The 12,897-nt window shown below is 39.7% G+C and overlaps 1 protein-coding gene across 13 annotated transcripts in view; it reads left to right on the top strand.

The window, feature by feature from the left end:
* The window catches only part of Magi2 (membrane associated guanylate kinase, WW and PDZ domain containing 2), a 1,248,503-nt gene that overhangs the window by 1,109,590 nt on the left and 126,016 nt on the right, over positions 1 to 12,897 (top strand). For all 13 annotated transcript variants that reach the window (XM_048339896.1, XM_048339895.1, XM_048339899.1 and 10 more), the window contains 2 exons: positions 2,263 to 2,455; positions 9,749 to 9,997. In XM_048339896.1, coding sequence (XP_048195853.1) covers positions 2,263 to 2,455; positions 9,749 to 9,997 — 442 coding nt within the window. The remainder of the gene's footprint in view (positions 1 to 2,262; positions 2,456 to 9,748; positions 9,998 to 12,897) is intronic.

The following is a 12,897-nucleotide window of genomic DNA, read 5'->3' as shown; positions in this document are numbered from 1 at the left end:
AGTCCTGATTTTTTTTTCACTTTCATCAGTTAGAATCAGACTTATACCTTAAAACTGATAATTAACCAGCCAAGAAGTTCACAAACAAATGTCATCTCTGTCACTAACTATAAATTCTCCCAGTTCAATACAAAGGAAATGTAAGGGCTGAAGTATTTTCTGTGGCCTAAGCTAATGAAATGTAACTTTTCATGAAGCAGTAGAGAAACATAAATATTCAGGTTTTTTAAGTTTAATTTTATTGTCAAGGTGATGTACAGAGGAATTAAAGTTATGTATGTAAGGTAGTTACCCCCCTCCCTGATTTTTCTCCCACCTCCCTCCCCCCACCCCAATCCCTTCCCTTCGCCAAGTTGTACAGTGGCTTCTGCACAAAGCACTTACAAATTCTTTGAAGCATCCCCTAGTGGGTTGAACCTTTTGAAGAAGAGATTGGAACATCTTTAGTAGGAAATTCGTAAGTTCAGGTTGGCATGACAATAAGGGAAAATGGAGCGAGTCCAATCCTAGACTATGGCAAATGGATACAGTGAATTGCAGAGAAAGAACCACACTGTGCTGCTATTCTATCATAGGACCTTTTCTGTGATGGCAGTAATGAATTATTTACATCTATCCACAGGGAAACAAGTCTTTTCCTCATCCTTCAAGAATAGAGGAAGGTAGCAATAATGTTGTTATTCCTCTAGAGGAAGATAGCTAATCAATGTGCCAAGCTGGTAAAGTTCTTTAAACCATGTCTTTGCCTATATCTACAAAGCCCTGAGCACTCAGATCCAGATGTTCTGATGACCAGCCACACTATGACCAAGTACAAAGGAGTCATTCTGCTGCCTAGCCTGAAGACAAGTAGGTCAGGATGGAACATTCTGCAAGTTAGCTGAAGCCACAGATCTGAGACTTGAAAGAAATTGTTATGCCTGAAAGAAATCAAATTGTGGATACAAGATCATTTTATTATAAGGATTTCAAACCTAGAATAGGGACTATGAAATATTGTTCAGGCTAATGGTAACCACTGCCTTCAGATGCTATGTGGCTTAGCCACTGGCAAAGGAAAAGGGAATCCTGCTGGAAAAATTGCTTGCAGGTGAAACAACAGAGGAAAAACATTCAGTACCATTGTTCTTTAAGAATGAAAACAGCCTTAGTCATGTACACTAAGATGAGTGCTTCTAATGGTAGGAACCCATATACTGCCTTTCATTACAGTCCTTGTTTGGGGAATTCAAGCATAACTCACAGTTCCCAGATGTGTGCCTCCTGGCATTGTAGCCATCTACCCCACTAAGCACTTCTGGGCACAGACATAGAACTGGAAATGTTCTTTGCAGATGACAGTGCTCCAACAAAATATTCAAAGGAATAGAGTAACAAACTGAATGAAGAAGGTTTGACTAAGAAGTGTTGAGTAAGTCAACTTGCCAGCTCTGAAGTCACTGCCCCCCCCACCCCCTGCACCTTGCCTTTTAGCCTTTCAAAGCAAAACCAAACACACATGGGCTATAAACTTTTCCCACTATTTAGTCATGTGTAGCAGCTACTTTCCCCTTGAAATTTTTTGAGCATTCACTACGTGAAAATTTAACTCAGAAATGTCAAACTGCTTCTTCTCATGCATGATTTACATCCAATTTTTCTAATAATCTTATGGGATAGGTTCTATTATTACTTTCCCCATTCTATATGAGGAAACTGAGGATCTCAGAGATTAAGAAGACTTTCCCATGGCCACATGAATAAGAGCCAGAACCAAGATTGGAAGCCCCACCTTGGTTTAAGGCAGAGTTCATGTGTGGCAATCAGTTAGCATCAGATTATTTTGCATTGCAATGCTCCTTAAAAAATCAAATATCCTCTGTACTATATGACAAACAGTAGTCTCTGAGACATCTATTTCTCTAGAAGGAATAAGCAAGCAATTCACCAATGGCTCACACCTCTATTCCTAACCACTGCAGGAAGCTGAGATTGAGCAACAAGGCCTGAAGCCTGACTAGGCAGTCAGTTCCAAGGGACTCTTATCTCCCATTAACCAGCAACATTCTGGAACTAAAGGTGTGTCTCAAGCAGTAGAACAACCACCACAAGCTATGCCAACCATGAGCAAGAGCAACTAAGGTCCTGAGTTCAAGTCCAAACAAAGGCAGAACAAACAAACAAAAGTCATCCTTCCAGCTTTCTTTTTCATGTTTCAAATATGTACTTGTAGAAATGGGTGTTTGAAATTCAAATGTCCCTTCCTTCTCGCTGCTTTCCTAGATTTTGATCGGAGCGGTCATTGCCATGGGCTCAGCGGACAGGGACGGCCGCTTACACCCAGGAGACGAGCTAGTGTATGTGGACGGGATTCCGGTGGCTGGCAAGACCCACCGCTATGTGATCGACCTCATGCACCACGCAGCCCGCAATGGGCAGGTCAACCTCACTGTGAGAAGAAAGGTGCTATGTGGAGGTATGTTTGTGACACGGATAGCAAGGCTTGGGGCTTAGGTGTTTCCATGTGCAAAGAAACACTGCCAAATCCGTTTCTGTATTATATAAGGGAAGAAGCAACCCAGATACTTAGAAGTAACTGATTTTGGAAGTGCAGATTTTCACCCCACGGGTACAAAAATCCAGTCTTGGAGGCCGACATTTTAAATGGAGGCATTAAAATTTTCTAGTGAAACCTGGGGCTAATATCAGATATGTATGCTTCTTGCTTTTTGTCAGATGCTAGTTTTAAGAACAGCATTACGGTTGTGGAAAATATGCTTTTTGAAAATATTCTGCATTACATTTACAAACAACAACCAAAAAACCCCACACGTACACACACAGAATTTTGATACCATAATAAGAGTGTAGTAAGAGGGAAAATTAGCTTTCATTGTTGAGCCTGATAAAAGGTAATAATAAAACTGTCACCCCACATAGAAAAATACAGCTCTCACTCTGGGAAGACATAATTCCTATAGCTCCAAATTTATGAAACTGATATATTAGAAGTAATTATTCCCTTTATACCTATTTTCTTAGCTTCATAAAAGAATCCAGCAAAGACATACTTTTAAAAGTCAGCTCATATATTCATAATATAATCCAATTTGCTTCTCTTAGCATGTCAACTCAAAAAAAGTAATATAATTTTAAGAAATATGTGGGGCTGGGGATATGGCCTAGTGGCAAGAGTGCCTGCCTCATATACATGAGGCCCTCGGTTCGATTCCCCAGCACCACATATACAGAAAATGGCCAGACGTGGCACTGTGGCTCAAGTGGCAGAGTGCTAGCCTTGAGCAAAAAGAAGCCAGGGACAGTGCTCAGGCCCTGAGTCCAAGGCCCAGGACTGGCAAAAAAAAAAAAAAAGAAAGAAATATGTCTAGTATAAGCCCCATTATAATTTGGAAATGAAGTAAATTTGGGATTATAGATTTTTCCCTAAGAATTTCCCATGCTTTAAAAATATTGTATTCCTGCCCAAGATCTGGATCCAATAAAATTCCCCTGTCACTACTATCCCAGAATAGTTTCTGTCCCCAGCCCCTCAACTTCCTCATACAGAATCAGGAAGTCTAGAATTAGGAAGGATCTTTACAATGTGAGCACCTTCCCATTACAGATTAGAAAACTGGTCACCAGAGAATGTGTATCTTGCCTAAGTATTCCACAGTGAATTGGTGATAATTCAGAAATTAATATTATTTTTTGGTGCTTAAATTCAGGGCCTAGGCACTATCTCTGAATTTATTTTGCTCAAGGCTATCATTCTACTATTTTAGCCACAGCTTCACTTTCAGCTTTTTTTATTTGTGTGTGTGGTTAAAGCCTTGTGGACTATACTTCCCTAGCTGACTTCAAACCTTGATTCTCATAACTCAGCCTCCTCAGTTGCTAGGATTACAGGTGTGAGCCACCAGTGCCCGGCTTGGTTTATAAGACATCATCTCTACTCCCAGTGAATCCAAACACTAATCTTTACTAAACAGCACTCCAGTTACAAGATCTTCCATTAAAGGATCCATTAATGGATCTTCCATATAGGCTATTACATATAATAATGGAATCTTTTTAAGTGAGCCACCTGCTGATGACAGGATGTGAATGACTAGAAGGAGTATGATTTATCACTTGGACTGAATATCCTTTTCATTTTGAGTCCTCTAGGAACTAGACTTAAGCAAGGGCAATCATTTTAAAAGGGCAAGTCAGAAGAATTGTCAGTCCTCAACAGTAGAGACTTGCATTGGATGGAAGTTTTACTAAGAGGTGCCATTTGTCTTCAGAGATCCATCGCATGCCACTTGACCCAAAGAAGTAAAACACATTGAATTATGCCTTATCCTTGGGCAAAATGCCAGGAGGAAAAAACCATGCCTCCTTGGTTGATATTTAACTGTCTTTCTCCCTGAAGATTTTCTTTTAATAGAAAGTTTGCTGTGCTATATGTTCTGTAGCCTAAAGATAAATTAAAAAGATACCTGATTTACAAGGAAATACACTGCAAAGTGCAAAACCAATGCACTCACATAATTTCATGCTCCTCTTGCCACTGGCTGATTATTGCAAATGAAATTTTGTTAATCAACCCAAGCTGTTGGGGTAGATGCCAAATGCTGCACGAAGGTATTCTTCCAATTTGTAAGTCACATGACTTCTCTAAAGCTGCTCATCACTACAGTTCTTATCCACTTTAGTCTGTTAGGCTTTTGAGTACAATTCAAATGCTTTTAATTTTTTTTAAAAATGTTTCTCATTCACACCAGGATATATTCCAAGTTAACTTAGCCATTCTTTCTTGAAAGGCTCATCAGTTTTGAAAATTATCAAGTTCAGAAAAAGGATATTTTAAGAGCAAATAATATGCCTAAAAACAAAATATAAGAGGTTTAAAAGGCATGGAAAGATGACCTTTTACACTGCTACCATTTCTTCAATGGGATGAAGGACAAATACAAGTGGAAGTGGCAGTGGAGATGTCTTTTCAAGGAAGGGTCCTCTTGCTATTATTACTATCCTTCATAAACCAGGTGCAGGCATGGCTTACAATGGGATGGTCCAAAATTGAAAGTGAGCAGGCAACTTAGACCAAATCAGAGGAATGGGAAGAGGGAACTGTTACCATCCTCCTAAACATAGAACCGGTATAAGCTGTGAACTGGTGGTGACTCATGCCAGTAATCCTAGATATTCAGGAGGCTGAGATCTGAGGATCGTGGTTCAAAGTGAGCCCAGGCATGAAAGCCTATGAGACTCTTTTCCATAATCAACCACTAGAAAACCAGAAATGGAGCTGTGACTCAAAGTGGTAGAGTGCTAACCTTGAGTAGAGAAGCTCAGGACAGCACCCATGCCCTGAGTTCAAGCCCTACAACCAACCAAAACTAACTAAATAAATAAATAACCATCAAGAGGACCAGTATGAAGCAGCAGGGCCAGGAAAGAGGCTGGTTATTAGAATTATACTTGTTCACCATATCCTTGTCTTGGTCTCTGCAAATGCACTGAGCTACCTTTGAAGACAGAGGGTACTAGCATCCTAACTAAAAGATTGCCCTCCAGAAAACACACACACACACACACACACACACACACACACACACATACATGCACACACACAAACACACACACCCCCCACACACTCCACACACAGACACACACACACACACACACACACACACACACACACATATGTTCCTTTATGTGAAAGACAGGTTAATAACTGAGCCAAAATGAAAATGACACAAAATCTCTTCCAAATATTTAATTACAATAAATGTACATGCTGTAGTTATAAAGACAACATTTCTAGTTAAGCAAGTTGGATCCTCAAAAACAAGAACTTATTGGGTAGGGAACAAATGATCTAGTAACCCCTCCAATTTTATTTACCACATAATTGTAACACAGATGTTATATGTTGAGCTAGTATTGAGATATGTCCTGTATTTAGTTGTTTTCACACACACCCCAGGACATTAGAAGAATGCCTTTAATTATTATAGTGAAAATATAAATATTTATATGCTCAGTTGCTCAGCTTCAAGACATTCAGCCTAATGACACATTATTTTGAACGCACACCATTTGTTTGCAAGGACTGCGTCTCTGAGGATTTCCTCAAATGCAAATCTACAATTGATGCGAAAGGAAGTTTTATAACTTAATCAAAACATGTTACAGTCAATCCCAAAGCAATCGCCATGTTTTTCTAACACCTAAAGGAAGGTCATTCTTGTTCTGATGAAGGACAGGTTTTCTTGGCAGCAGGGTGAGAAATTTAACCGGTTTTTCCCATTCAGGTTCTTCCTCTGGTTCTGAGTCGTACACTTGGTGCATTTTAAATGAATTCCCTTCCCTTTGTCTGTGAGTATACTGTCCATTTTTGCAAGTTGCCTTCCTTGGTGGGTATAAACCAAAAGCATCCACAGAAATGCCTTTAGCATCCCAGCTCCTGACATTTGTAGAACCACATCCCAGTCTGTCACCTGCCTCCTTGAGGTACCACAAGGATCCTAGTCCATTCCCAAGTGGACATGCCAGCGTAGCTACCAAGCTCTGTCCATACACAATCCATTGCTTCACCTATGCTTCAAAGTAAGATATGCCCCCTCTAAAGTCCTGTCATTCTTCAGGAGGAGAATCCTGAGGAGAGAGCCGGGCGAGGTCTGGAACACAGGCAAGATCTAGCTGGTTCCAGAAGCCTAGTGTCCTGGTAACCCAGGGTGTGGGTCTAGAAGAGAAATGCAGGTTCTTGCTGGATCCCCTTGGGCCTGGGTATTTCTTACTCTGTGGGTAAATCAATGAGAAAAACCAGTATCTGGAAGAAACAGTGGGTCACAGTCAGGACCTGCAAGCTATATACCCAAGAGTGTCCAGCTATAGTTGATTATTGGCAGTGTCTCACAGTAGCCCCATTTCCATAAAAACTCCTAGCTAGTGACCATTGGCAATTTATTTTAACAATCACCAAGCATAAGTACAAGGTAGTAGTGCTGTGATTATACAATCCATAAGCAATTCCTGACCCATGGTTAACGTCCTGATGTAAGCCACCTCTCCTAGAAGCATTATCCACACTCCTGCTCTTCCAAAGAGACATTCCTTCCAGTCAGCAGTGCTGCTTTCCACTATCACTGGCAGAGACAAAAGGAAGCAAACCTTAAATATTAATAGTTCATTTTCAGTAATTGCAAAGAGACAAAAATTATATGAACCTTCTAGAATATGAGCTAGAAGAATGAATCAGGGATCCTGGAAATCAGTAACTATTTTTAAAATACAATAGTGTGAAGTCACTTCATAACATTTTACTATATTATTCTAAAGCAATCTTGTTGGTTTCTCTCAAGAGGGGTGGATAGGAGGAAAAATGGCTCATTTGGATCCCAGTACAATTGAATAGAAAAATTGATATAAAGTCCATTTCTCAAAAACGATCATGTTGCCAATTTTCAAGTGTTAAGGACCCAGAACAAGCCCAGGAAAGAACTTGGGAGTCTAGTTTAAAATCTGTTCATTTTATTAAATATAAGCAGTGTTTTTTCTCTCCAAAATTGAAAGATGATTCCGAAAAGCAATAGAAAAGCATTCTCATGTAATTGACTCTTCACTTACCCAGGAAACATTCATGCTAACTCAGTCAATAATTTTCTCTAACTCTCTAGAACCTGTGGTAGAACCACTCCCAAACATTTACTGGAAAGACAGATAATTTTTCTTTGTTGCCGATTTGCTGACAACCAATGCTCTCAGCCCTCCAACCTCCTAAAAAATGACAGCCAGAAAATGAGATCTCTCTTGTCACTGACTATGACATTTAGTTACTGATTTGGTCCAATAACTCAGGAAGATTTTCAATTTAATGTAGCAGCATAATAATTGTTTGTTTTTCTTCTTCCAAGCTATCTCTAATTATTTTATTTCCAACTTGCACAGGACTGATAAAGGACATGCGCTTTAGCAAGACAATACCAGCTTGTCCTTAGACAATGTGTTCCCGGAGAGAGGACAGATTTTACTGGCAGAAGTTGAAATTTGTAGTTGAAAAGAGGGAAAGGTTTTGACATGGACTTTTTGCTCTTTTATTGTCCCAATCTGTGTTTTTATGAATTGAAAGTATCTGTTTATATTAAAACATGACTGATCATATCCTAAAGAAAAATCAAATAGAAATAGGCAGAAGTTTGGGTCTCATTTCTTCTGTAGTTACCAACATAAAATTAATATGTTAATAAGGCCTTTTATTACTTAGTTGTTTTGCATGTCTTTCCTTGAAATGTATAATGGTGCAAGGCTGCTTTAAAAATCTGGGTATATGAGTAAATGCGGATCCTACTTTAGGCATCAGTGCCATGAAATATGTCTTGGTGTCTAGTAATTTTTTCTCCCTTTCTCATTTCAGAATCATGTTTGTCAGCTTCTTATTATTGCTATAGAAAATACTTAAGACAAGTTCACTTATAAAGGGAATAGGTTTGTTTGGGCTCATTGCTTTGAAGGTTCTAGTTCATGATCCATTGGCCCACTGCTTTGAGCCTTTGGCAGCACATGACTGGGGTATGCAGAAAAACCATCACTTGATCTGGGGAATCCCACAATCCCATCCAAGGTGCATCCCCTCAACAGGAGGACTCCCATTTGGTCCCATGTCTTAAAGTATCCACCAGTTCTCCATTGTGTCACATACTGAGGACCACACCTTCTTAACACGGGAGCCTTTGTAGGACATCCCAGATCCAAACCAAGCAAGAATGGAATTGTCGATTATTAAGTGCCTTCATTGAAATTTTTGCTGGTAGTTTTTGACATAATATTTGAGACTCCTTTAAGAGTTCTGAATAAGAGACAGTAGTTACAGACCCCCAAAAGGAATCATTCATTGTCATCATTTCCCATCTTATCATTCTTCTGTTTCATAAATATATTTGATATCTTCATCAAAAATGTTTGTGTGCCAGCCCTGGGGCTTGAAATCAGGGTCTGGGTGCTTTCCGTGAGCTTTTATGGCTCAAGGCTAGCATTCTACCACTTAACCCATAGCTCCACTTCCAGATTTTTTAATGATTAATTGGAAATAAGTCTCACAGACTTTCCTGCCTGGGCTGGCTTTGAATCACAATCCTCAAATCTCAACCTCCTGAGTAGCAAATTATATATAAGCCACTGACAACCAACTGATATATTTTACAAATACAATAATGAATTATGCTGTGTAATCCTCCTGAATTAATAGCCCTACTTACATCACCAGCTGCATTTCTCAGAGGCTCTGAAATTTGATCAGATTCCTGTGCTTCATCTTCCCCAGACCTATTGAAAAAACTTTTTGCAGATGGGTAATGAAGATGTGCATTTGTGTTTTTTTAACAAGTTCTTTAAAGGGTTCATATAAGCAATATAGTTTAGGATTCTGTCTCCCTCTTTTGTGATCACTTTTGAACAGTTACTATGCATCCAGCAGACTCAATATCCAAAAGTAGACATAGTCCTACTTTTGTGCCCCTCATTCTACAAGAGAAAACTATTTTAAAAAACAGCAAGGCAGAAGAGGCCGATGTGGGTTTTCCCTTGGTTTCTTGTGAAGAATAGGACTGAGTCAAGACTAGGTTTTTAGCCTTTCACCTGCTCTAGGAATGTAGAGGAAGAGAAGCCAGTGACTCAGTTTTACAATAATGTCTGTTTCTAGAACAATGTCTATAAAGCAGGGACAATTTATTAAGACCCGGTTGAATAACTGAATTCTTATGCAAAATGTGTCTTCCAGGGGAGCCCTGCCCAGAGAATGGAAGGAGTCCAGGCTCTGTATCAACCCACCACAGCTCTCCACGCAGTGACTACGCAACCTACACCAACAGCAACCATGCTGCCCCCAGTAGCAATGCCTCCCCACCTGAGGGCTTCGCCTCCCACAGCCTGCAGACCAGTGATGTAGTCATACACCGCAAAGAGAATGAGGGCTTCGGCTTTGTCATCATCAGCTCCCTGAACAGGCCTGAGTCTGGATCCACCATAAGTAAGTGACTGTTTCACTTGCTTTTTGAGAAATGATCTTGTTTTTATTTGTTCTGATGGTGAGAGAAAATAGACAAATAGATCAGAGGATGGCTGTAGACACACTGACTGGGCATAAGACTGGGCATAGCCAAGTCTTGTTAGTCTTTGGATCAAGAAGATAGGATCACAACTAATGCTCTTCATTCATTTGCAGGTTGGGAGGAAAATAAGATAGAGTGATGTGGTGGTGTTGCTGGGAAAGGTGGGATGCTGGTTTTTATGGGTTTTTATTGTGAGCTGCTCAATAGAGTAAAAACAAGACATATAACGCATCAGCAGCAAGGGAAGCTTAGTCTGGGCCACAGCCCACAGATGCAAAGGGGCCCAGGAGCTTGATATTCAAAAAAGAAACAGAAGCTCTGTGTGACTGTGGTGTAGTGACCAAAAGAAAAAAAAAGGCACAAAATTAAGACATAGAATTAGACAAGAGCCAAGGGGATAGGCTCCTTAAGCTATTTGTAAGATGTCTATATTCTATTCTTCTAAGTATACAGGAATCAATGGAAAGCTATAAGCAGTGTGCTGAAATCTGACTTTTTAATTTTTGGAAAATGCCTGTAGAAAGTAAAATTGGGTTGGACAGTCAAAGATGGAAGCACAAGACATAAGTCATTTAAATAGCCCTGTGGGGTGGAATCATATATAAGGTATGTAAGAAAAGAAGTAGATGGATTCAGCTTCTGTTGGTCCCTGGACTCTATAGTTCTATGAGTCTATAGGACAGGAGAGAGGCCATATTCCTCTTCTAGTCAGTCATTTTCATGGACTTCCGGGAGTCCTTTCCCTCTTAAAGGCAACATACCAGAACTCATTCAGCAGCTAGCAAAGCATAGAACAAAAGAGGAGATAGTACAATTGCCATTTTTCATGTTGATGCTATGAACAGAAATGCTAGAATGCAGGAACCTAAACAACAAAAGTTGCACCCATTTTTCAATCCTGAAAATTCATTGTAAATTACATCTCCAGCACATGGGAACTGAGTGAGAGAGGCACAAATGTCAAGTGATACTAAAAAAAAATCAAATCCTTGTGAATGGATAACAGATTTACATGATGAAGTTAACATTATTGGGGGAAAAACCTACCAGATCCAGAACCTACCAGATGGACAGAATTGTTCCATTTAGCTTGAGCCATGACAAATGCAAGAAAGAAAACTGTAGAAGCATTTAACATCTGCAAGTATGTACATACATCTGAAAGTACAATTTCATTTCTCTTCCTCTTCATGGTAAGCTAAAGAAATAAATCCAATCCTTAAGCATAGACTAAAAGCAGGCTTCTGTCAGTATGATGGGTTCACTAAGATTAAAAGGACACCAGACTAAAGATTTTCATGAATTATACAAACCGCCTTCCAATAATTTATACTTGGGGAAAATGTTCACTGAGGCTTTTGTAGCTATTCCAGTCATTCAAATTGTTTATTGGGGCAGAATACCTAGAGGACTGGAATAAAAATAAAATGTATACTACCACAATAAAAATGTTAAGCATGTATTTAAGGTCTCAGCTTTATATAAAGTGTGACAGCTCTCTTTCTAAATGTGTGTTTTCTATTGCAAATAAAATCTGTGCATTTTGGGGGTAAAACAAGCATTGATGCTTACAATTAATGTGTGAAATTGTCTGCTTACCAAGTAAAATCACAGTGACCTCAATAAAAACAAGGTGAGCCACTTTCAAGATGGTATTCCTTTATACCACCCTTGAAAATGGAAATCTATTCTATTACTTCATGTTGCCTCATGGCTTCTTTTTTTCACATATTTATTTTTTTCCAATTTAAGGAGCCCAAAACAGCCTGCCCCATGCTCTGTGGCTAAAGTAGACATTACAGTGATAACACATTGTGCTTACAGTACGTAATTTGCAACACATGCCTAAAAAATTCCTGGAGCTGATGCTCTCTCCTACTTAACTTCCATAATAATTTTGATCTCTGGTTTTGAAAAGAAATGTTAAAGTACTTCATGAATTAGAAAACAAAAGGATCAGCCTTGGGCATTGTATCCATTATTAAACTATCAAGGATTCTTAGGTCCTGTGAAACTGAGACTGTGTTAGGCTCTCTCTCAGGTGCTCTACAATCATACTTATTCCCAGAACTTTGCTGCTTATCTTTTTAAGTTTTGCCCCGGTCCAAGGATGATCAGCACAATGTGTTCAGGGTTTCATTTGTTGCTTTCTTTCCTGTGACTACGGGAGCCTTTTCATTGGTGCACATGACCATTATGCCTTTGATAGGAACACTATAGTGTGGTTAACAGCTTAGATGCTACGATTACTGGATTTAAAGTCTGGTTTTGTTGTTACCAGTTATGTTGAAGTTCCATGACTTCTTTGGGCCTCTTCTTCCTTGGTTATAAAGAAAAGATCACTGTATACAGATGCTGGTAGCTCACATCTGTAATCTGCTAGCTACTTGGGAGGCTAAGATCTGAGGGTTATGATTTGAAGCTAAGATGAACAGAAAATCTCTGACATTCCTATCTCAAAGGTAGAAATGCAGCTGTGGCTCAAGTAGTACAATGCCAGCCTTGAGGAAAGAAATTAAAGGAGCACACTGGCCTGAGTTCTATCCTCAGTAGAAGAGAAGAAAGAAAGAGGGAGAGAGGGAGGGAGGGAGGAAGGGAGGGAGGGAGGGAGGAAGGAAAGAAGGAGGGAGGAAGAAAGGAAAGAGAGAGGAAGGCTGGGATGTAGTTCAGTGGCAAAGCGCTTGCCTAGCAAGTGCAATGTCCTGGGTTCAATCCCCAGTACGAGAGAGAGAGAGAGAGAGAGAGAGAGAGAGAGAGAGAGAGAGAGGCTGGGGATATGGCCTAGTGGCAAGAATGCTTGCCTCATATACATGAGGCC

The sequence above is a fragment of the Perognathus longimembris genome, chromosome 2 (genome assembly GCF_023159225.1).
Source record: "Perognathus longimembris pacificus isolate PPM17 chromosome 2, ASM2315922v1, whole genome shotgun sequence".
Lineage (NCBI taxonomy): Eukaryota > Metazoa > Chordata > Mammalia > Rodentia > Heteromyidae > Perognathus > Perognathus longimembris.
This window is presented reverse-complemented; position numbering and strand designations above follow the sequence as displayed.